General features: G+C 38.7%; 1 protein-coding gene across 1 annotated transcript in view; it reads left to right on the top strand.

Moving 5' to 3' along the window:
• Positions 1 to 26,169, top strand: part of LOC126481157 (DNA polymerase epsilon catalytic subunit 1) — a 319,986-nt gene that overhangs the window by 254,842 nt on the left and 38,975 nt on the right. Inside the window, exons 32-33 of the mRNA XM_050104726.1 lie at positions 3,934 to 4,088; positions 23,560 to 23,689. Of these exons, the coding sequence (XP_049960683.1) occupies positions 3,934 to 4,088; positions 23,560 to 23,689 (285 nt within the window). The remainder of the gene's footprint in view (positions 1 to 3,933; positions 4,089 to 23,559; positions 23,690 to 26,169) is intronic.

The following is a 26,169-nucleotide window of genomic DNA, read 5'->3' as shown; positions in this document are numbered from 1 at the left end:
TGGTAGCAGTTACTTCTGTAAAATATCTGGGAGTATGCGTACGGAATGATATGAAGTGGAATGATCATATAAAATTAATTGTTGGTAAGGCGGGTACCAGGTTGAGATTCATTGGGAGAGTCCTTAGAAAATGTAGTCCATCAGCAAAGGAGGTGGCTTACAAAACATTCGTTTGACCTATACTTGAGTATTGCTCATCAGTGTGGGATCCGTACCAGGTCTGGTTGACAGAGGAGATAGAGAAGATCCAAAGAAGAGCGGTGTGTTTTGTCACAGGGTTATTTGGCAAGAGTGATAGCGTTACGGAGATGTTTAGCAAACTCAAGTGGCAGACGCTGCAAGAGAGGCGCTCTGCATCGCGGTGCAGCTTGCTGTCCAGGTTTCGAGAGGGTGCGTTTCTGGGTGAGGTATCGAATATATTGCTTCCTCCTACTTATACCTCCTGAGGAGATCACGAATGTAAAATTAGAGAGAATCAAGCGCACACGGAGACTTTTCGGCAGTCATTCTTTCCACGAACCGCACCCAAATGGAACAGGAAAGGGAGGTAATGACAGTGGCATGTAAAGTGCCCTCCGCCACACACCACTGGGTGGCTTGTGGAGTATAAATGTAGATGTAGATTTGGGTGTTCCCAAATGCTACTTCAGTGACACCAGTTCAGTGGCAGCCAACTAGTGTCACTTCTGTTGCAACAAGTGGAAACCCTGCTTAAGGTCTAAAATGTTGCCACTCTTGCCCATTCAGGTTGATCATCAAGACAGACCAGCAGCTGCCATTTTGTCATGCATGTGACTACAAGCATTTACCACCTTGCAGTTAGTAGCTAGCTGTTCATCACGTTGAACAGAATGCAGCAATGTTGCCCACATGCACAAGCATTTTCAATCACTTCATGAGTGCGAGTATCTCACACTATGACTTTAGAACAAGGCACCAGCCATGTGGTAAGATTTATTGGAATCTTCCCGTTCTCACTTTGATATTCTCTCTTGGTTCAGTACTATCTCTCTTTGGCTTGATCATGGTTCTGTGTACCTAGCTATGGTTTCAGTACATGTCATTTGTTATTAGATACTGTCAGTGAAGACTGCCCTCAGCTAAATATTGTGTTTTGCTTAATTCAAATTTCAGAGTATATTAATGTAACTCCTAGTTTCTTTCTTATTAGAGTTGTAATATTCTCTCACCTTTTGTAGTGTCCAACAAATCACAGATCCCCTGCAAAGAGGCAGTAGGCATGTGAGATAAGTGAGCTACATACTACCCTTCCCCAGATAGGAGAGAGAGAGACAGGTTGTAAAAGTTAAAAAGAAAGGGCAGCTGAGTGTAGCTAAGATGGCAGGTGGTGGGGTGATGCACAGTAGCAGGAGACAGTGTACTACATGACACTCCAGCCAATAGCATCATTCAACCATTTATCTGTTGCACACACTTCTGAGTGTACTTTGAACGTGTAATGACAATTTCTTCCCCAGTGTACGTGTGCTGGTTGTTATATTGTTTATAAAGCATCTTTCAAACTGCCAGGAAAGTGATGCAATTGTAAGAAGGAAGTAGGTGATCTGGACCATTTCTTGAAAAGTGTTTTGTGTCAGATGGTATTTGATATTAAAGGACGTGGGCTTTCGATATCGTAAGATGAATGAAGAGAGAAAATTGCTCCTGGAGAGAAGTGATATTGTGGATGCAAAGACTGTATTTTTAAGGAGACTGTCGGAGGTTTGAGACGGTGGGACATCTCGCATTTATTATATCGATGAAACGTATGTGAACCAGAATCATACAAGGTCAGTTTGCTGGATAATGAGTGATGGATTTGGTGGTCTTACAGTTCAAATAGGTAAGGGTAGTTGACTTATGTTGTACATGCAGGGTCAGCAGACAAAGGGTTTATTGCTGAGAGTAAACTAATATTTAAGGCTTCAGGGTCAAAGAGCTCTGAGAATTGCCATAGTAGGACAACATACAGTGTATTTAAAAAGTGGTTTACAAATAATTATTGACATTCCTCCACCCAAATTCAGTTATTGTGGTGGACACCAGTGTCCACTCAGTGTTATTCGAAAAATTCCCTACAACCCATACCAGGAAATCTGATATTATCGCTTGGTGATCGAGCAATAACATCCATCACAAACCAGAGTGGTATTGACAATGCTTGTCAACACAAATAAACCAGCTTACTGTAACTATGAGACACTGAACAACATAAAGAAGAACAACAAGATAAAAATTATTTGACAAACTGTGCAAGAACAAGATTGTTTACATCAGTAGTTCATAAGGTTCACTTGAATAAATAGAGCACAAGTTTATAATCAACAGTAAGAATTATTTAGAAATACATTACATTAAGTCACTGTTGAGTAACACACAGTACATTTTTTTATATTTTCACTCAGAAATATTTCATTGTTATTACTCACAGATCAGTGGGGCTTTTCTTGCGTAGTTTCCCATATATTCTTTACATTACTTCCTGTCTTGGCTGGTCCAGGTAGAGTAAATTTGCTATTAAAACTTATTCTCAATGCTGTCGTGTTCACTCGAGCACAATATTTTCACTTCTGCAGTTACAATCTTTTCAGTGCATGTCCTTTTTGTTGCTGTCTATTGTAGTCTGAAGTTGTGGCAGACAGTTGCAATGTCTACAAAATCTGTAGTGTGTTCCTGATTATGTGGCTATGATATTGCTTGCTATATACATTGATCTGTGCAGCAACCATATGTTCATGACAATATAAATGAAAAATTCAATGATTCCTTGTAAAACATTTCCAACTGATCTCTACCACAAGTTGAAGAGAGTGGATTTTCACTTAGGAAGAATTGCGTATAAGGATGAAAAATGCATTACTTCTGTGGTCATATAGATTGTATCAAAATCAGTGGTTCAAAAGCAGCTTGGAATCCATAAAAATAGCGGGACAAATTGCTCAGAACATATGACTCAAATATGAAATTAAAGTATTTGTAGAATATTCCTTACTAGGTGCACAATGTATGTATTGGAATGGGGAAACTCTCACATGGAACAATATTGCTAGGAATGTGACTGCTTAGCGCCCCATTCAGCTGACGCCTGACAGTGTAGTACGAGAGCACTGAAAGGGCAAACTGCCAACGTTGCAAGTGTTCTCCATCTGTCTCTGTGTAGAATGCTTTGCTCAGCCACCACCTTACCTGCACTCCATTCTAAGACCCAAGGACAAAAGGGACCCACCGGGAGTGAGGATGAAGGTGGACAAATGTGAGGGGTCAGGTGACAGAAAGAATAGATGAGAGATAGTACATGGGTATGCACTTTTCCAGTTTAGATGATAGACCATAGTGAGGGTAAAGACAGATTATGGAGAAAGGAAATTAACTGTGCAGTTAGAATTAGGACAGGAAAAAAAATAAGAAAAGGGGAAAAAAGCTAGAGACAGTGAGAAGTGTACTTAAAGAGAGGCTGTGTTAATGGAGATATTTCTGTTGTATATTGCAGTATATTGCATGATGTATATCAAAATAAGGTTGTGGTACTGTGACCTTTGGGGGGCGGGGGGTAAAAAGGGTTTAGATGTTTTAAAACATTATTTTAATAATGCTTTTTATAAATCTACGCCCCTCCCATAGATACTGCTATGGTGGTGTCTAACATACACACTGCAATTAAAAATGAGGACAGAGAAAAGGGATATGTATATGTAATAATAACTTCTTTTTCTGTCTCCATTTTTAATTGCAATATTCACTTGTCTTCCCACTAATTATTGTATGGTCAAAGAAAGTTTCTCTGTCTTAGCAGGGTACACATTGTTGCTTTGTGTTAGGAAAATATTTGAAATCTCTCTACACTTTTGTTTGAGTGAAAAAATTGTCAGAGTGTCTTTATGAAAGATCGGTTAAACATGCATGTGAATCATTAACTTTATTTATTCCTGCCAGGAATCAGATGGTCCACAAACACCAGTCAGGCGGCGACGGGTCACAAGCAGCCAAACACCATCACAGCTTGCACCATTGGGGTTGGCTGCTCATGCTACAGCAGCAGATTTTGCTCGCAACCTCATCAAAGAAGAAATGGCTCTCAGGCTATACCAGTAAGATCCATCTCCAGTATTGCTACTTTTGCTGTGCAATGCTATTAGCTAGTTGTTGCACATGCTCCTCTTTGTTGTCATTTATGTTCATGCGATACAAAGCCAACACATTTTCTCTTTAATTGCATTAATGTGTAGTTTTGGTTAAAAGATACTGAAATGAATTGTCTACATACGAATGAAATAATTGGTTGAAGCTGATCTAGGGGAAGGTCAGTTTGGGTCTGAGCTCAGGAGAAATGTGGGAACATGTGGGGCAATACTGACCTTATCACTTACCTTAAAAGAGGGATTGAAGAATGAGAAATCTGCATTTATATAATTTGTTAATTTAAAAAAGGCTTTTGACAAAGTTGAACGGCATAAACTCTTTGAAAATTCTCAGGCTATCTGGGATAAAATAAAGAAGTGAAAGCATGACTACCATTTGTGGAGTCTCGAACATGAAGGAGAGGAATACTTGAGGAAATCAGTTACGTTTTCAACCTGTACACACAGGGAAACAGTATTGTAGCGTATCCCTCATTGCTCAACCTGTACATGAACAAGCTTTAAAAAAATTAAGGAGAAACTCCGAAAGAGGAAATAAATTTAAAAAATTAAAATAAACTCTAAGGATTGATGATTGCATTGTAATGCTGTCAACAATGACAAAGGACTTGGAAGATCAGTTAAAACAAAAGGATATATTTAAAAAATTAAAATAAACTCTTAAGGATTGATGATTGCATTGTGCTCCCTGGGAGGAGGGTCAGGCTCATAGGCGAGGGGCGAAACCTTTCCCCCACTATCTGGTTTGCACGTGAACTGATGGAGATACTTTCACTACTACCAAAACTTTATTTTTTGTGGAACACATTGAGGACAAGTTTGGCGATTTGATCTCTCAGAGCAAGATGCGGTCGGGTTTGTTGTTGCCCAGTCTGCGGCCAGTTGTGCCTGTGACCATCTTGGCACAATTCCTGTGTCGATTACCCCCACCAGTATTTGAATATGGTTCAAGGTGTAATTTTTCACAGGGACCTCATCCTTCAAACTGATGAGGAACTTCGGGACAATCTCGGATGGCGGTGTGTTCACTTTGTTTGGCATGTTCAGAAGGGTCCGAAAGACAATCACATCAGTACTGGAGTCTTTATCCTGGCCTTTGAAGGGGATACCCTCCCTGAGGAGGTCAAGACAGTACGCTTGTTCGCCCACTGCTTGAATACTGCTCAGCAGTGTGGGATCCGTACCAGATAGGGTTGATAGAAGAGATAGAGAAGATCCAACAGAGAGCAGCGCGCTTCATTACAGGATCATTTAGTAATCGCGAAAGCGTTACGGAGATGATAGATAAACTCCAGTGGAAGACTCTGCAGGAGAGACGCTCAGTAGCTCGGTACAGGCTTTTGTTAAAGTTTCGAGAACATACCTTCACCGAAGAGTCAAGCAGTATATTGCTCCCTCCTACGTATATCTCGCGAAGAGACCATGAGGATAAAATCAGAGAGATTAGAGCCCACACAGAAGCATACCGACAATCCTTCTTTCCACGAACAATACGAGACTGGAATAGAAGGGAGAACCGATAGAGGTACTCAGGGTACCCTCCGCCACATACCGTCAGGTGGCTTGTAGAGTATGGATGTAGATGTAGAATGCTGTCAACAATGACAAAGGACTTGGAAGATCAGTTAAAACGAAAGGATAGACGCTTTTAAAGAAGTTAGAAAATGAACATCAGTAAAAGTAATGGAGTCTGGATGAATTAAGTCAGATGCTGCTGAGAAAATTAGCACAGGATGTGAGGCCCTAAGAGAAGCAGAAAATTTTGCCTATTTTGGTTGTGAAATAAATGATTAAAATATAAAATGTAGACAGCCAATTGTGAGGAAAGATTTCTGAAAAAGAGAAATATGTTAGTATGTACATTAATTTTCAGTGTCAGTGTGCCTGTTTCAGAAGTAACTGCTTGGAGTGCAACCTTATCAGAAAGTGAAATGTGGACATTCAACAGTGCAACAAGGAAAGAATAGAAACTTTTGAAATGTGCTGCTACAAAAGAGGGTGGACTGGTTAAATACTGAAGAGGTATTGCATTGAATAAGAGACAAAAAATTTATGGCACAACTTGACTTAAAGAAGTGACAGGCTGACAAGACACATTCTGAGATAGTAAGAAATAGTTAAGTCTTTACACATGGCGCTGTGCAGCTCACAAGAAACTCAGGAACTTTATTTTTTATGCAAGTCTTGTTATGCCACTGGAGAAATCTGTCGTACATGTCTTACCAAAAATATTATGAAAATGATAGATTGCTACACATTGTAAAGATGACACGTTAAGTTGCAGACAGGCACAATAAAAGACTGTTACACATTGAGCTTTCGACCAAAGTCGTGTCCATTTAAGAAAACACAACCACATTCACACTGGCAGCCACATGTCATGTGCGCATGACCACCATCTCCAGCCACTGCATCCAGAACGCAGCTGTCATGCTGAACAAAAGCAGCCATATGGAGTGAGGCAGGGAAGGAGGAGGGATATCAGAACAAGGCTGTCAGGTGCAGTGTCAAGAGGTTATGAAGAAGGGAGAGGAGAGGGAAACACGGAGCAGAACACGAGAGATGCAGAGAAGATGAAAAGACCAGTGGGTATGTCAGCAGAGAGTGCTGCACAACAAGGGTGAGGGGACAGAGGGCGGAAACTGTTGGGTGGAGTATGTAGGGCAGTAGATTACCCTAGGTTGAGTCCAGGATGATTTCGATAGTGGAGAATGTGTTGTAAGGATTACTCCCATCTGCGCAGTTCAGTAAAGCTGGTAGTGGAGGGAAGGATCCAGATAGTGAAGCAACCAACCATTGAAATCAAGCATGCTTCGTTCTGCTGCATGTTGTGCCACAGGGTGGTGCGACTTTGCTCTTGGCCACAGTTTGGCAGTGGCCATTTATCCTGCAGGATAGCTGGTTGGTAGTCATTTCAATATAAAAAGCTGTGCAATGATTAGAGCAAGACTGATGTACCGTACTTGCACGATTATAAGACAAATCCGTCATTTGAAAAATACATTCGCAGACAATCAATCACATGACATGGAATCGCACAGCTGCTACAACAGTCTATTGCTCTCATTAAAATTTGTCAGTTTTGTGAAACACAGGAGGAAATGTAATTAAATTCTAACATCTTACAAACTACTGTTGTTTTTGAACAGGTTTGCAATAAATGTTCTCATACATGTATGGATACCATATACAAACAATAACAGGGAAAAAAGTTGCAGCACAAAAGAAATAGTTACTGTGGTGTAATAAAATTTCAGGAACTCATTTGTCTAGGTAACATATTTAAAACGATTAACGTTGAAAGATCACAGGTTAATGTGGAAAAGGGTTGAGGCTGGGTGGCATGGGAATGGTCTAGTATGTTGAGGAGGCTAGCTGGGTGATAGAACATCACTTTAGGAGGATTGGGAAAGATATTGGGTAGCTGCCTCTCATATGGGGGCATGATGATAGAAAATCAAAACCCTGATAAAGGATACGATTTATCTGCTCCAGTATGGGCTGGTATTACATGACGAAGGGGGTGCTCCTTTGTAGCTGATTGCAGGGGAGTGGTGGGAGGATTGGGAGTGTGTGGGGATATGGCACAAGAAATATGTTTGCTGGTGGGATATGTAATGGATCTAGGAGATCTGTTTTTTTTTTTTTTTTAACCAGATTTGTCGATACCAAATTGTAAATGTTTTCTTATATTTTTTGTCAGATTTTTTTTATTATAATTTGCCTTATTATATGTTAATTTACTTATATTTTTGTGAGTGAAAGCATATTGATTACTATTAGTAAATGTGTCGAAGAATAACAAAGAGACTGATTACAAGTGGAAGCTTGTGTGTTGTGTAAAATGTCTTTGACGCTGGAGTCGTCTTTGACTATAGTCAGTCGGCAGTTAACTCTTGGTGTGTGTTGACGGTAGAAGAATGTGCAGGTCGCCGTCATAAATAATTTTGAACTATGTTACTATTTTTTTATACAAACTATAAGAAGAAACTACATTCGAAAAAATGGTATTTGAAGCACCAAAAATGAGGCAAACACGTTGAACCAGGTCATTTGTGCAGCCGACAAAGACGCATTGTGGAATCATACTCCCAATAGACAACTGAAGCCAAGACCAATTCCGCCTCGTAAACATCTAACGGAAAAGGTACTGTCATGAAATATGCCAAATTTAAGTAAATAAAAAAAAATGTGAACATATTTCAACTTTGTGTACCAGCCGGGATAGCATATTTCAACTGGGGACTGTAGCCGGGATATTGTGTTCACGAGATCTTCAACAGTGCTACGAGGAAGAAAATTTTTGTGTGTTAATACCAGTTTTTTCAGAATGTGTTTTACAGTATTTGTGTTCATCGGGAAGTAAAAGTTTTGGAGAAGAAATGTTTCGGCAAAAAATATAATTTTCGACAGAAGAAAATACTTCAAGAATTTTGGTCAACAATCACATGGATGGAAAACGTGGATTTGCAACAGTAGAAGTGTGTTCCAGATAAGTCACGAAACCTTCATATTTTGTTAAAACAATCTTTTTATCTCGTATTGTATTGTTGTGTATACATTTTTTTTCTTCACAATGACTTATGAGATTTTCGAGAGTATTGTGCCTAAAATAGAAAGTAGTAATTTAATAGACTTCGAAAATCAGGACAGGTCAAATGAAACAGGAAGAACCGATCAATTTGATTTAAAAAGTTTTCTTATAAATTTCACGAAAGAAATTAAACAGTCAGTTGACGACAATAAGACACTGGGATGAAAAAATTGATAACATTTTGTTGCAAGTCCAAGCAGTCAATACCCAAGTGGGTGATCTTTCGAACAGAGTTGGCAGTGTTGAGGAAAAAATTGAATCTGTGGAAGCAAAAGTAAATGAAATTGATGCTAAATTGAGCGATGAAATTAATACTGTAAAAAATGAGTTACTGGCAGATAGGGAAAGAAATTTAATTGATTTTAATGAGTTAAAAGGGGAAATTAAAAATTTTGATGAGAACACAAAAGTTTTAGTAAAAAATGTACAACAAGAAACTGACAATCGTTTGGTTACTCTAGAAAAAAAAATGATTTAGAAAACAAAAAATCTGTCAAAGAACTTAGCGAAAAAATTGAAAATTTTGACATTGAATTTCAAAGCAAAAATCACAATGTCAACACATACAATCTTGTATCTAATATTCCAGTGAAGCACTTTTCGGTAGATGGACCCTTACATCCCGTTGATTTTATACAGTATTGTAAGGATTGTTTTTTACCTCACTCACCAGATGATATGAAAATTAAATTTGTGAAAAAATTCTTGGAAGGGGAAGCTTTGACTTGGGCAAACCAGATTGTAACTTTGGGGATGACCTTTTCAGAATTTGAATCAAAATTTCTGGAAAATTTTTGGGATGATCTTAAACAAACTAGAATCAAAAGTGAATTTTTGAATGGGAGAAACTATAGAGAATCAGATGGGAACATGAAACAATTCTGCAAAAGTGAACTTCAAAAACTTATTCATTTAACAAAACTTTTGGATGACTTTATCAAAATTGATACCTTAAAGAGAAGATTGTCATCAGCAATGCAGTTGAGTTCAGTTCATTGTCCTGATAGTAATGTAGAGCAGTTTCTCAATTATATTGAAAAGTTGGATAGGGTAACAACAAGAACACACAGTGGGTTTACTCAGAAAGGTAATGGTCAAAATTGGGGAAATGATAACTTTCAAAAAAGGGAACAAAACAATTATCATGGTGTCAGTCAAAATTCACAGGGATATAACAATTTTCAAAAGAAGGACCATAATTTTTATCCAAAACAAGAACAACATTTTCGTGGGAATAATCAACAAAATAGAGAACACTTTAGGGATCAAAATCACAGAAATTTTGCCAGAGATCAGTACAACAGAAACTACCAACAATCAGGTAATGTTTGGCATAGGAATGGGAACAGAAATGTTGATCGGAGACATTGGCAGAACCACAATCAGCAGTTCAAACAGGAACCAGTTGTAACTCAGGAAATAAAAAACGAGTAGACGCCCCCTTGAAGGTCCGCAAGGTTGAGGCAGAAGGTGAGCATGATGAAAGGACCAATGGATGTGACTATCATAAACCCAAACATGACAATTCCAAACCTAACCTATCACATGAGGTCATTAGTTGTTACTTATTGAAGAAATTTCAAGAGGAAAATAATGATGATATTGATAAAGATAAAATTTTCAGTACACAAGAATATACAGTAGATAAAAGTAATTGTGATTCATTTAATTTAACAGAGTTTTACACTTGGGCAGAAAAGAACAACACTTTGTCAGATGATGTAATTTGTAGTAGTTCAGAGACGTGTGTGAATGAAAGAGAGAATGCATGCTGTCAGAATGAAAATATTGGTGAAAGGGATCTGGTAACTTTAGAAAGGGGAAATTATATTTTGGGGGATAATTTGAATGTGTATGACCTGAATATGTATAATGATAATGATGTTGATGATAAAGTTGATTATGATACACTCCTGGAAATTGAAATAAGAACACCGTGAATTCATTGTCCCAGGAAGGGGAAACTTTATTGACACATTCCTGGGGTCAGATACATCACATGATCACACTGACAGAACCACAGGCACATAGACTCAGGCAACAGAGCATGCACAATGTCGGCACTAGTACAGTGTATATCCACCTTTCGCAGCAATGCAGGCTGCTATTCTCCCATGGAGACGATCGTAGAGATGCTGGATGTAGTCCTGTGGAACGGCTTGCCATGCCATTTCCACCTGGCGCCTCAGTTGGACCAGCGTTCGTGCTGGACGTGCAGACCGCCTGAGACGACGCTTCATCCAGTCCCAAACATGCTCAATGGGGGACAGATCCGGAGATCTTGCTGGTCAGGGTAGTTGACTTACACCTTCTAGAGCACGTTGGGTGGCACGGGATACATGCGGACGTGCATTGTCCTGTTGGAACAGCAAGTTCCCTTGCCGGTCTAGGAATGGTAGAACGATGGGTTCGATGACGGTTTGGATGTACCGTGCACTATTCAGTGTCCCCTCGACGATCACCAGTGGTGTACGGCCAGTGTAGGAGATCGCTCCCCACACCATGATGCCGGGTGTCGGCCCTGTGTGCCTCGGTCGTATGCAGTCCTGATTGTGGCGCTCACCTGCACGGCGCCAAACACGCATACGACCATCATTGGCACCAAGGCAGAAGCGACTCTCATCGCTGAAGACGACACGTCTCCATTCGTCCCTCCATTCACGCCTGTCGCGACACCACTGGAGGCGGGCTGCACGATGTTGGGGCGTGAGCGGAAGACGGCCTAACGGTGTGCGGGACCGTAGCCCAGCTTCATGGAGACGGTTGCGAATGGTCCTCGCCGATACCCCAGGAGCAACAGTGTCCCTAATTTGCTGGGAAGTGGCGGTGCGGTCCCCTACGGCACTGCGTAGGATCCTACGGTCTTGGCGTGCATCCGTGCGTCGCTGCGGTCCGATCCCAGGTCGACGGGCACGTGCACCTTCCGCCGACCACTGGCGACAACATCGATGTACTGTGGAGACCTCACGCCCCACGTGTTGAGCAATTCGGCGGTACGTCCACCCGGCCTCCCGCATGCCCACTATACGCCCTCGCTCAAAGTCCGTCAACTGCACATACGGTTCACGTCCACGCTGTCGCGGCATGCTACCAGTGTCAAAGACTGCGATGGAGCTCCGTATGCCACGGCAAACTGGCTGACACTGACGGCGGCGGTGCACAAATGCTGCGCAGCTAGCGCCATTCGACGGCCAACACCGCGGTTCCTGGTGTGTCCGCTGTGCCGTGCGTGTGATCATTGCTTGTACAGCCCTCTCGCAGTGTCCGGAGCAAGTATGGTGGGTCTGACACACCGGTGTCAATGTGTTCTTTTTTCCATTTCCAGGAGTGTAGTAATGGTATTGATGATGATGTTGAGGAAAGGTGTTTCATTAGTTTAAATAGGGAGTTGGGTATACACATGGTTGAAAATGGATTAAATAGTGAAAATGTTATAGAAATTCCCAGGGATGTTACCAGGATGAATAAGGCTCACAAGCTGGGTGTATGTAAAAGTGTGAATTTTGATGTTGTTGGTAAAGAATCTGACTTCACAAATAATGATGACACATGTATAACTTCTAGCCTAAGTGAAACTTTTACAGATACTAATGACACACACACATTTCTTAATAATCTATGGCTGAACAGTGAAACTATTTATTTTGACAAGAACTTTAGAAAGATGCTTATTAATGTATGTGAAACTGTATGTCCTGAGTGGTGGAAAAATATGAGATATTTTATTTTTGAAAAGTTGAAGGATAAGTACTTCAATAGTATACAATGTGATTTGGATGAAAATTCTTGGCTATTTGAGATAATAGAGAGTACTAATGACAATTTTGTATCTTGTGCAAATTTTATAACTGTGACAAATAATACATGTAATGATATACCATATGATTCTGATAAGTATAGGTTTGGGGAAATTGAAAGTGATTTATTACATGAGGATACAGGTTCTGAGAAGAGTGATCAATTTTGCAGTCCTTATATAAAAGTTCAAATTGGGTCATGGATTGGTAAATGTTTAATTGATACAGGAAGTGAGATCTCGGGAATATCTGAAAGGTTAAGCAAGAAACTGAAAGCGGGCAAAGATTATGTTGAAATGCCAGTTGTTGGGATAAAGATAAAAGGTGCTACTGGGAAGAACAGTAAATTGGTAAAAAGCCAGGCTTTAGTGACATTTTTAATTGAAGGCAAGTTGTTCACACATGGGTGTTTTGTAATTCAGGAATTTAATGAGGATTTTCTTTTGGGTATGAATTGGATAGTAAAAGTAAACACAGCATTTGATTGGGTTGGAAGAAAACTTTTGATAGAAACTAGTGAAAGGGAATACATTCAGACAAATTTTGTGAACACACTTGGTGATCAGAGTAATGGAAATTTTGACAGTATCAATTTACTAAAAGAAAATAGATTGGAGAATATTGAAACTCATAGATTTGATACTGATGAAGTTGAATTTGGGAATTTAGTAAATTTGAAAATTTCAGGAACACAAAATTTATCTGGGGAGCAAAAACAACAGTTAGAAAATCTGCTGTGGGAATACAGTGATGTTTTCAGTGACATACCTGGTAGGGTAAAGGGATATCAGTGTGAGCTTCAGGTAAAACCTCATGAACCATTTTTCATAAAACTATACAGTATTGCAGTATCAAAAGGACCTGCTGTTGAGAAAGAGCTGAAAAAGATGGAAGGATGTAATATAATAGAAAGGAGTATCAGTGCATATAATAATCCTCTAGTAGTAGTTTCGAAAAAAGATGGTGGAGTAAGATTGGTTTTGGACTCTAGACACTTAAACAAAATTTTACTCAGACAGACAGACCATCCTGAAAATACTGATGAGTTACTCTATAAATTTACAGATATAAAATATATGTCAAGTTTGGATCTAACTTCGGGTTTTCATCAGGTACCACTTTCGGTTAATTCTAGGAAATATACTGCTTTCTTGTACAATGGTAAGAGTTACCAATATTGTGTTGTGCCATTTGGGTTAAATTCTTCTGTTTCTGAATTTATAAGAGCTTTGGATCATGTACTGGGACAAGAACTTGCATCTAAACTGATAATTTATGTAGATGAAATTTTGGTTACAGGGCAAAATTGGGAGGAACATTTTTCGATTTTGAAGTCAGTTTGTGAAAAACTTAGAAAAGGGGGGATGACATTGAAATTAGAGAAATGTAAATTTGCAGTTTCTGAATTAAAATTTTTGGGTCATGTTGTCACAGACAAGGGAATTTTGGCAGATCCAGAAAAAATTAAAGCAATTTCAGAAATTCCTATTCCTAAGACTAAAGAACAATTAAAGTTGTTCTTTGGGTTATGCGGTTATTACCGAAAACACATAAGTGATCAGAGTCTGAATGCACCATGTTTAAGTCAGTTACTTAAGAAAAACACTGTTTGGGTTTGGGATAAAAGTTGTGAGGAAGAGTTTGATAAAATTAAGGAAGAGTTGAGGAAGCAACACTTATTACACAGACCTGATTTTAATTTACCATTTTGTTTGAACTCTGATAGCAGTAATTATGGGCTTGGAGCAGAGTTATTTCAAGAAAGAGTAGAGAATGGAGTTAAGATACATTGTACCATAACATTTGCAAGCAGAATGTTGCTCAAGCATGAGAAAAATTATACAGTCACAGAGAAGGAACTTTTGGCAATTCATTGGGCTTTTACAAAATTTAAAATTTACCTTATTGGACATACAACCATAGTATTTTCGGATCACAAAGCTTTGAGTTACTTACAAGAGTGCAAATTATACCACAGTAGATTGACCAGATGAGCAATATTTCTGCAACAGTTTGACTTTGAAATCAAACACATAAAAGTTTTTTAAAATGTAGTAGCTGATTCACTTTCAAGGTTACCAATTGGGGGAGAAAAGGAGATTTTTGAACAAGAGGAGGAAAAGCAATTTAAAATTAGATACTTGAAAGGGGTGGAAAATGAGAAAACAATTAGAGCTATGTGTAACAAAATTAGAAAAAATCAAAATTTGGATCAGAGTTGGAAATTAATTAAAGAATGTTTAGGCAAGAAGGGGTATGAGAAACTTGATAAATTTTACAAATTACATAAGGGGATTTTATTTCGGAGAACAGATGTAGATTCTGATAATTGGAAATTGTGTTGGCCAGAGGCAGATGCCGATAAGCTGATCATTTACATACATGAAAGTTTTGGTCATTGTGGGATACAGAAGTGCATTCAAAAGATACAAGAAGACGTTTATTTTTACAATATTGGAAAGAAGGTAAGAAAAGAATTGGCAACCTGTGACAAATGTCAGAGAGTTAAAGTGAGCAATCAAAGATGTGGTGGAGAGATGCAAAACATTATTCCGGAAAAACCTTTAGATCTTATCGCAGTGGACTTATATGGAATGTTACCAAAGAGTAAAGGTGGTCACTGTTACATATTTGTTATGGTAGATGTATTTTCAAAATTAATTGAACTATATCCAGTGAAAAAAGTTACTAGCCATGAAATTATAATAAAAATTGAAAGAGATTATTTCGCACAGGTGGGTAAACCAAAAGCTATATTATCAGATAATGGTTCACAGTTCACCTCTAAAATTTGGAGAAAGTTTATTGAAAGATCAAAATTTATTCTCCATCCACCAATCCTGCAGAAAGATATATGAGGGAAATTGGGAGACTTTGTAGAACCAATTGTAGCCATGAACATCCAACCTGGTTTGAGCACATTCGAAATTTTGAAGATATTATGAATAGCCTACAACATAGTTCCACAGGATTTTCACTGTATGAGATTATGTTTAATATTAGACCTCCAAATCTTATATCAGAACTTACTGAATTTCCTAAATGTACACCTTTAACTATGTAAGAGAGAGAAGATATTGTCAGGGAAACTATGAGGAAACAAGGGGAAAAGAGGAATAAAAGACATAACAATGGGGTAAAATTAACCACTTTCAAAATTGGGGATCTTGTTCTGGTCAAATCTCTTGAAAAATAAAAAATGTTAACTTCAGAAATTAAAAAATTCTTTGATATCTATACCGGGCCTTTTGAAGTCATAGAAAATCCACACCGTAATGCTTATCGTTTGGTGTATCCTAAGTCAAAGAAATTATTTGGTCTCAGGAATGTTGAGTCTTTGAAACTATATAAACAGAAATCATAATTTCAAAATTTAAATAACCTATTATCATCTAAAACAAAAGTCCTCCACTGGAATATGCTTGCTAGAACAAAACTACCGGTACAACCAAGTATGTATATTTGCATGTATAAATTAATAATTTGAAGTCACATGTTAATTGAAACTGATGAAAAAACACTGTTGTAACAAAGAATGAGAGAGAGATTTATTTTTACTTTTTTACAAAAAAAAAAGTCTCCGTAGAGAGCATTTCTGAATTTTTCTAATTTTTGGAAGCTAAGTCTTCCCTGTGGGTGAAGGCATGCATGTGAGGACATGCATGCAAAGGTATAAGTTGCAAAAACAATTTTAGATAAAGCCTCATGATATATGAGCAATTTATTGTTGTTTATACTGATGTTGTGGGGAGCGAAAGTACTCTTCACAAGAATGTGACTTGTAGTAGAGAGGCAAGTGTACATAAATAATTGCAAAAAATTTAGATAATACTGATGTATCTTTAGCTGTACTAAAAGAAGTAAATCATAAGCAAAAAAATATACAAAACAAAGAAAAAACATGAGTAAAAAAAATTCAAAAAAGAAAATCAGAAGTAAAAATATATAAAAGGCAAATATATAGGGAAAAAAACACTACACTATATATGTCCAGTATCATTTTTACTGTACAATATGTAAGCATAATGAAATTAACAGTAATATAAAAAAAAATTAAATCTTATTTTAGGAAATGAGTTTTACCTTTCTATTATTTTCAATCTGTATGCTGTATGTTAGAATATTTCTCATGTATGTTTTATACCATGTATATTTGTCATGTCAAATAATTTCTTTACTTGAATTTTTTTTGTATGAGATTGATGGGGAAGGATCATTGCAACAACAGCCAGTAACAAGTCCACAGATTCAAAGAGTCCAAATTTGGAAGAGGTTATCAGACTGCATCATTAATGTACTAATTGTGTAATACAGATCCATTACTGAGAGTGTTCGGGATTTTGTTGTATATGTCCATAACAACAAAAGCCCTGGGGAGCAGTTGTAATGGATCTGGGAGATCTGTTATTTTTTTTACCAGATTTGTCGATACCAAATTGTAAATGTTTTCTTATATTTTTTGTCAGATTTTTTAAATTATAATTTGCCTTATTATATGTTAATTTACTTATATTTTTGTGAGTGAAAGCATATTGATTACTATTAGTAAATGTGTCGAAGAATAGCAAAGAGACTGATTACAAGTGGAAGCTTGTGTGTTGTGTAAAATGTCTTTGACGCTGGAGTCGTCTTTGACTATAGTCAGTCGGCAGTTAACTCTTGGTGTGTGTTGACGGTAGAAGAATGTGCAGGTCGCCGTCATAAATAATTTTGAATTATGTTACTATTTTTTTTATACAAACTATACGAAGAAACTACATTCGAAGAAATGGTATTTGAAGCACCAAAAAATGAGGCAAACACGTTGAACCAGGTCATTTGTGCAGCCGACAAAGACGCATTGTGGAATCATACTCCCAATAGACAACTGAAGCCAAGACCAATTCCGCATCGTAAACATCTAACGGAAAAGGTACTGTCATGAAATATGCCAAATTTAAGTAAATAAAAAAAATGTGAGCGTATTTCAACTTTGTGAGTGGCAACACAGTAGGTAGAATCATCAGGTTGATGTACAGATTTGGAGTCAGGGTGCTTGGGTGTGTGAGTGTTCCTTCTGTCATACAAAATCACACCCCAGATCAACTGGCCTCCTCCTAACCAACACACGGCCATCACTGGCACTGAGGCAGAACCAGGTGTCGTCAGAAAGTACAGCTAACCACCACCCTGCCCTCCAATGAGTTCTTGCTTGATACCACTGAAGTCACAAATAGCAGTGGTCTCGGGGAAGTGGAATGCACGCTACAGGGTGTCTGGCTTGGAGCTGTCATTGATGTAACTGACTTGTAACAATTTGTTGTGTCACTGCAGTACCAAACGTTGCTGCTGCAGATGCAGTACCACACCAGAACCATATGCAAAACACAATGGTCTTCCCTCTTGGGTGTGCCACATGGTCATCTGCAGCCCAGTCTACTTGCGACTGTACGTACTCGCGACCACCGTTGCAAGCAATTGTGTACAGTGGCTAATTCCTGCCAAGCCTTTCTGCAATATCACAATAGGAACATCCAGCTTCTCATAGCCCTATTACATGACCTCGTTCAAACACTATTAGGTGTTGATAGTGGTGTCTTTGTCACCTTAAAGTCAGTCTTGACTAACACCAACTCACCACATCCAATCTCAAAGATAACTAACACTCATGACACTTACAGCATAATTTACAGGAAACCTGATTGGCTTTCCTCATAATGGCACTACTAGAGCCAATCTTATGTGATGCGTGCAAAATTTGAATACACATTTTTCATATATAAAAACATGCCTCTGACTTTCATTTATGTCACACAACTCCTTGGTGTGGTTTTTTTCCCATTAGTGTATTAGCATATTTGTGTGTAGCATTCTGTGTTAGTTTGCAGAAATTAATTATCAGTTGATAATGATTCAGTATTTTGATTAATAAAAAAAAAAAAAAAAAAAAAAACATCCCAAAGGTGTTCTGTGTTCTATAGGATGCAGGCCAGTCCATTACAGGGATGTTATTGTCGTGTAACATCTTCACCACAGGCCGTGCATTATGAACAGGTGCTCGAGCTTGTTGAAAGATGTAATTGTCATCTCCGAATTGCTCTTCAACAGTGGGACGCAAGAAGGTGCTTAAAACATCAATTTAGGCCTTTGTTGTGATAGTGCCACACAAAACAACAAATAGTGCAAGCCTGCTCCATGAAAAACACGACCACACCATAACACCACCGCCTCCGAATTTTACTGTTGGCATTACACATGCTGGCAGATGACGTTCACCGGGCATTCGCCATACCTACACCCTGCCATCGGATCGGCAACATTGTGTACCATGATTCGTCACTCCACACAACGTTTTTCCACTGTTCACTCTTCCAATGTTTACACTCCTTACACCAAGCAAAGTGTCATTTGGCATTTACCGCCGTGATGTGTGGCTTATGAGCAGCCACTCGACCATGAAAGCCAAGTTTTCTCACCTCCTGTCTGAGTGTCATAGTACTCGCACTCGATCCTGATGCAGTTAGGAATTCCTATGTGATTGTCTGGATATATGTCTGCCTATTACACATTACAACCCTCTTCAACTGTCAGCAGTCTCTGTCAGTCAACAGACGAGGTCAGTCTGTACACTTTTGTGCTGTACGTGTCCTTTCATGTTCCCACTTCACTATCACATCGTAAACAGTGGACCTAGGTGTGTGGAAATATCGCGTGCAGATGAATGACACAAGTGGCACCCAATCACCTGACCCCATTTGAAGTCTGTTAGTTCTGTGGAGTGCCCCATTCTGCTGTATCACAATGTCTAACGATTACTGGGGTCACTGATATGGAGTACCTGGCAATAGGTGGCAGCTAATATGAAAAACGTATGTTTTTTTTGGGATGTCCAGATACGTTCGATCACATAGCGTATGTCTTATTTGTTTTGAACAGAAGTCTGCAGATACCAGTTACTGAATGGTGGCCCCTATCTTGATTGCACATGAGGCTGGATTCTTCCTGTACATCGGTCAAGAGGCCTGAAGATAGCCCAGTGAAATGGCAAAACAGGTTGCATAAATAAATTACATTCAAAATATAGACAGCTGAAGGTGCTATTGATTTTACATTCATCCGCAGTCCCTCAATCATCCCGTATGAAAATAGATCAAGAAAAGCTCTCTGCTCATATAAGGACAACCATTGCATGATCATTTTTAACCATAAATGAGAGTATACTAAGCAAGTCTTAAGTATTTTTAGGTTGCAATGATAGATTCAGTGTTTCTCAAAAATATTTTAAAAGTGACTCTTTGATGCTGATTGACCATCTCATGACAGTAACTAAAAATAGCAAGACCACAGGGAATAAACAATATACATCTTCCAAATTACCAGTACTTAAAAGGTTAGAATCCACACACTTCTTATAAATAAAATTCCTCTATTGAAAGGTGAGCTTTTAGTTTCAGAGTATAATTTACCGCACAATTGGAATAATGAAGAATATTTGACAATGATAAGTCCGGGCCAATTTAAATTTATGATTTGGTCATTAATATCATACATTTTGTAATGCCATAACAGAAACTATCCTCATTAATCCAAGAACAAAGAGGAAAATTCATCGGCTTGAGTCACTGGTGGCCACTAGATGACAGACACTGCCCCTTACCCACAGCAGCGAGCATTCCCTCCAACCAACGAAAGTGACAAGGGTGGGTAGTGGTGTGCTGCCAAGCAACATGTGTGCAACATACCACTCTCAACCACTGGTGACCACAGGAATGTGGCTAGCTTGCGCAGGCTGAGTGGTTGGTGTCTCTGCTTAGTACAGATGCAGTACTACAGCTAAATGAAGCAATAGAAGTGCCCACTAGCTAAATATTGTAATAAATGCATTGAAATCTACCCTAATTGCAGTACGCTAGAGGTGACAAGTTTCTGATCAGGGTTTCAGAGGTTTCCCCAATCCATAAGGATGGGATGGGGATGTGGTCAGCTGCAGTACTATGCAAAATCATTGAAACTAGATGTTAATGCCATGCAGTTGTTGTTTCTCTTAAAGTAACTTTCTTGACTGATCATGCTATGAGGAATAAATGTGAATGGGCTGTTTGACAGCACATGGTGCGTACAGTTTGACAATTTAAAGTCTGCTAATAATCAGTAAATTTACCATGCCAACGATACAGTAAGAAGAAGAAGAAGAAATGTCTTATTACAGAGGAACAGAGCAGAGATCAGATATTTTAAGAAGAAAATTAAGAATAAATTAAGAATAATATTACAGGCATGGAATGAATCTCAAACAAAATAGCAAGACTTGGTTCAAAAATGAAGAAAAGGTATAGCATGAAAATTGTCTGTCTGAGCACCAGCATGCTCATATTCTGATGAAGAGTTTACCTCTAAAAAGAGTTATAGAAACAGATAAATGACAGGTATCCCACTACAAGTTGATAATAGGGGCTTTTAATGTATGGGCAGCATAAAAGCTGAAGAAAAATTCTTCAGTGTCACGCTACTGCACAATGTAGTTGCCTGTGTGTATGTGAGTGTGTAGCTACCACTCAGTGCTCCAGTTGTACAGTGATCAGTTGCCCTCATTCTTTTGATTGTTTGTATGCCACCCAGGACTTTCCAGTTTCAATTAACAGTACAGAGAGTTCTCTAACAGGAGAGGTATCAAGAATGGTGTCCCACAGGTTCTTGGGTCCCTTATTGTTCTTAATATATACTAATGACTTACCACTCTATATTCAATAAGATGCAAAGCTAGTTCTTTTTGCTGATGATACAGGTATAGTAATCACACCCCAAGAAACAAGAATTAGCTGAGGAAATTGCAAATAATGGCTTTAAGAAAATTATTAAGTGGTTCTCTGCAAATGGACTATCACTAAATTTTGAGAAAACACAGTATATACAATTCTGTACAAATGGCATAACACCATTGATAAATATAGACTATTAACAGAAGGCTGTTGCTAAGACAGAATCAAATATTCAAAATTTCTGGGCATGTGGATTGATGAGAAATTGAATTGGAAGATGCATATGGATGATCTGCTGAAATGATTAGTTTATTGCAAATTTTGGCGATAAACATATCAGTAAGTTAACCTACTATACCTGTTTCGTTTACTGCTTTCATATGACATCATATGATTCATCATTACGAGAAAAAGTATTCTTTGCACAAAAGTGTGTAATCAGAATAATAGCTGGAGCCCACCAAAGACCACCTTGCTGACATTTATTTAAGGACTCGGTATATTCACAGTAGCTTCAGATTTCATATATTCACGTATGAAATTTGTTATTAATAACTCACCCCAATGCAAAAATAACAGTGAAGCGCTTAGCTACAACACTAGAAGAAAGGGTCATCATCACTAACCTGGGTTAAATGTGACTTTGGCACAGAAAGGTGTGAATTATGCTGCCTCAGAAATCTTTGGCCATTTGCCAAATAGCAATAAAAGTCTGACAGATAGTCAACCAACCATTAAAAACAAATTAAAAGAATTTCTGAATGGTGACTCCCTCTACTCAATAGATGAATATTTAGATATGAAGTAGTAACTGTAAAATAAAATAAACAAATTATTTTGTGTAAAGAAAACTTACATCAAAGTGACACATTCCATATCATTATGAAATGTCGTTATTCATTATCTATGGAACAAGTATTAATGTATGTATGCATATACTGAACAGGGTAACAGATGTAGTAAAAGTCAATCTTCAGTAAGTAGAAGATAGTCCAATGAAAACCACATACACTGATGCCCACGTATAAAACTGTAGCAAATGTTAACAGCAGTTAGTTACATTTGCTTTATAATTTAGTCCACAATACCATTGTAACATAATCACGTGATCAAGGGACATGTTATTCCATTAAGTGAGCGCAACACCTTCAAACGTGCAGCGAAGGTCAGTTATTGGAATGTTGTTCATTGGCGATTGCTAGTCACTAATTAATTCTGTCACTGATGGAGTTGCTTGTGCATCAGTAATACCCAAAACCCTCATCAGTGGTGTCATGAAAATCCCCTTACTGTTATGGAAAAACATTTTGACATTGGTCCTCGATAAATGTGTGGGTTGGTGTAATCACCAATGAGATAATTACATTTGTAGTATGAACAGTGAATTACCATACTAGTCATCTTTATTGGTCAACAATATCATCATACTGCATCCTATTTAATGATTTAGGTGTTGTGATTGATGAAAAATAGAGTGCTACTTTCACAAAAAAATTACACATTAGAAAGATAGCTGCATTTTGTATTTGAGTCAGTGGTGGAATGTACGAGAATGTAATTTAAACTGTAAATTATGTGTGTTATTTTACATCAAGAAGTTGCTTCTATAATTTATTACATGCTCCGAATCATTTTTATGACATGTCTTGTATGCACAGCATTCAAACACCTGTAACTTTGTGTGTACTGATAACTGTAAATATGTTTGTATCATTATTTTAATACAGAATTGTCCTTTCTGCTGCATCCTAAAATATTTATTTTTTTATCCCAAAAATGTACATAATTTTCTAAGAAAATAGAACTTTGTGTGTATTCTGACTCAGGAACTGCCATTTACTTACAAGTTTCAATATTGTAATTTCCATGTTATATTTAGAAGTAAGTAAAAGGCTGATCGTCTGCACTGGGAATAGTAACTGCTTGATATAACAGTCTCACCAAGAAGAGAGACAAAATTAATGCTTTTTACAGTTTTAATATTGATATTTGCACATCATGGAGGTGCTTCTGTACTTTGTGTGTGAGAACTTGCTTTCTATGAGAATGCCATGTACTCACAGCAATGAGTGGTAACAACTCAATTGGTTCTGGCATTGGCGGAAGACAAGTGACATTGAAAGTGTGGTCTTTGATCTTTTCCCTATTCTTCAGAGTAACTTGAATGTATTTGTCCTTATACTCCTATTAACATTTTTGCTGTATTATTGTTCCCAGTTTCAAATCATCCCACAGTAGTGCAGTGTAGATGTTGCAGTATGCAGTTACTGATAGAAATAAATATTTTGCAGGATGACAGAGTCTATACAGGAGAAAGCTCGCAAACATAGACCCACTGCTGATGATGAAGTATCACCATTATTAATAAACTCAACAGTCAATAAGAATCCAGCATTAGAATTTGTTAAGGCAGTGTGCAAGGTACTTGTATTTCATTGTTAACTATTTTTTAATTATTAATTTAATAATGCACTGACTAAGCACAGTTTAATTGAACACTTGGATCTCAAAAAATTATAATTTTCTTGTGTAATTTTTGGAAACAACTGAAATTTTGCAATTTTTCTGTTATTCTTTATACACTAGAACTTTCAAAATCTGAGGACGTTCCAATAACATCATTTCAGTAAAAAAATTTCACCTCCGTATTCCAATACAGTGGAATATGCAGAATATGCATTTATGATATATTTGATTTTTTTTCTGGAATATCTTCCAGATTTAGATAGCTTCTAAAGTTGTACAAACACTCAGTGTTAATGCACTGTCTTTCTTGTTTTTAGGCCTCCTTTATTCCACAGTTGCAGTTGTACAAATAATGTAGATTATATACCATGTTTTGTGACTGTAATAAAAGTCCTTATTTTCCTTCAACATCTGTCACTGTTGCTATAATAGTTGTTTCTTTGTGATAACTAGTTGCATCTGTGTAATGGTTAATGGTGAGGAATAATGTACAACATGTTGTATCTGAGTAATGAGTATAATGCATTTTTGGTTACTTGCATGTAGATTGGTGGGAACCATTTGCTTACACTTAAATCTAAGGCTATTGTCTGAAAATGGCCGTGCTTGCCCAAAACTAGTCACCACAAAGAAATTATTATCACAACTGTGATGGATCTGGCAGCCATGCAGCAAAAACACATGAACAGACCAGAGCTGCTCATGGTCGGCCCAAGTTAGCTGCATCAGATATCCGCGGCATGCATACCTGTCAATAGGCAAAATTGTGGCAATGTGTGGCGCCCACGAATGCAACAGAAAAAGCTACGGGCAGTGCAAACTAAAGTGCCATACAGTATGGACACTTATTTCAAGAGTCTATAACTTCAATCCGCAGGCCACATGGGTCGAGCTTTACACGAGCTCCCCACAGACTCGTACAGAAGTTTGTTTGGTGCTTCCCATTCGTTTCCACTTTCACTTTGTCCCATCTGCAAAATACACAGCACCCTGCGATCCCGAGGAAAAAGTTCATTTCGTTCTGGACACGTGTCCCCTCTTCTCACCCAATCGGATGACACACTCGTCATCGAGGAGTGTACATCCTCTGACATCAGTGTTCAAGTGGAACTGTTAAGCAAAGACAATTATCGCGATCGCTGGTTAATGGACATTGCAGTCTGATTTCATTTTTGTCACTTGTTCATTTACTCATTTGGCAGAATAAATACATTTTTGGCAAGTGTAGTTATCAGCTGTCGTTACCACACAGTCACCGTAGCTTACATCCTGAACAGAGTGCATGGGTGAGATAGTAAAGTCGGCTCACTGGATGACTAGCATGTAAGTGGCGATACCCACATGTTCCCCCTTCACTGGTGACCCCGACGTGACCGCTAGGCTAAATACGTGGTGACGCACTTTCATCACTGTGACGTGAAACCGCGAGTGATGTAACATGTACACCCTCATGTACTTAGAATGAATTTTTGAACAAACCATTGTGAACTAGGTGCTAAAGCAGGATAATGACTTTGGAAAAGCTGCAAAAGACAATAGACAGTAGACAAAAGACAATAGATGAGCTGCTAACACGCAACCAGTGACTGGAGAGTGAGCTACAGGCACTCTCCGCACGCACAGTCTCTGCCCACCTGGTACCAGCTGGCCACACCAGCACCTCCCACTGTTATGGGAGCGGCGGCAAGCACAGGACGTGTGTTGATTAGGCTGCCGCTCTTTTGGCCCTGCAACCCAATCATGTGGTTCAGCCAAGGGGAGGGGATTTTCTTGAGAAACATCACCATATGCAGCCTCGCCAAATTCAAATACGTCGTGAGCCAACTAGATCAAGACTACGCAGCCGAAGTGCGGGACATAATCACCACCCCGCCGACACAGTCTTCATATAACTGACAAAAACAGGAGTTAATACGGCAAATTTTATAATCTCAGCAATAACAGGTGCATCACTTGCTGGCCCAAGAGGAGTGCGGCGACAGGAGGCCATCTCAGCTTATGCACCATATGCGGAGTCTTGCACAGTCTGACATGGTCCGAGACTCGCTGTTGCATGTTATCTGGATGCGCAGCCTTCTAGCACAACAGCAAACAGAATTGCAGCTGTATGCAGTCACAGACTTGGCTGATCGGTACATGACATGCTTGCAACGGGGCTCAATACCACTGCCATGGCAGCCTACAATGCCGTTGCCATGCCAGCAAATTTGCCTCCGCACCGATACCCATCTGCTGCAGCCACTGGCGCATGGATGCAAACCTGCCCCAACTAGTTCAGGACTTGGCCACACAGGTGGCAGCAGTCAACACACAGGTCGACCGGTTGGCCCACTCATGGACAGAGGGCAGTAGGTGCCGTAGCAGCAGCAGGTCCCAATACCGCCTATCTTGCTTGCACAGTTGGTAGTGCAGTACCAGCCGTTCTGGAGGTACGT

This window comes from Schistocerca serialis, chromosome 5, assembly GCF_023864345.2.
Source record: "Schistocerca serialis cubense isolate TAMUIC-IGC-003099 chromosome 5, iqSchSeri2.2, whole genome shotgun sequence".
NCBI lineage: Eukaryota > Metazoa > Arthropoda > Insecta > Orthoptera > Acrididae > Schistocerca > Schistocerca serialis.
The sequence above is the reverse complement of the archived record's forward strand: the minus strand, read 5'-3'. Positions and strand labels throughout refer to the sequence as shown.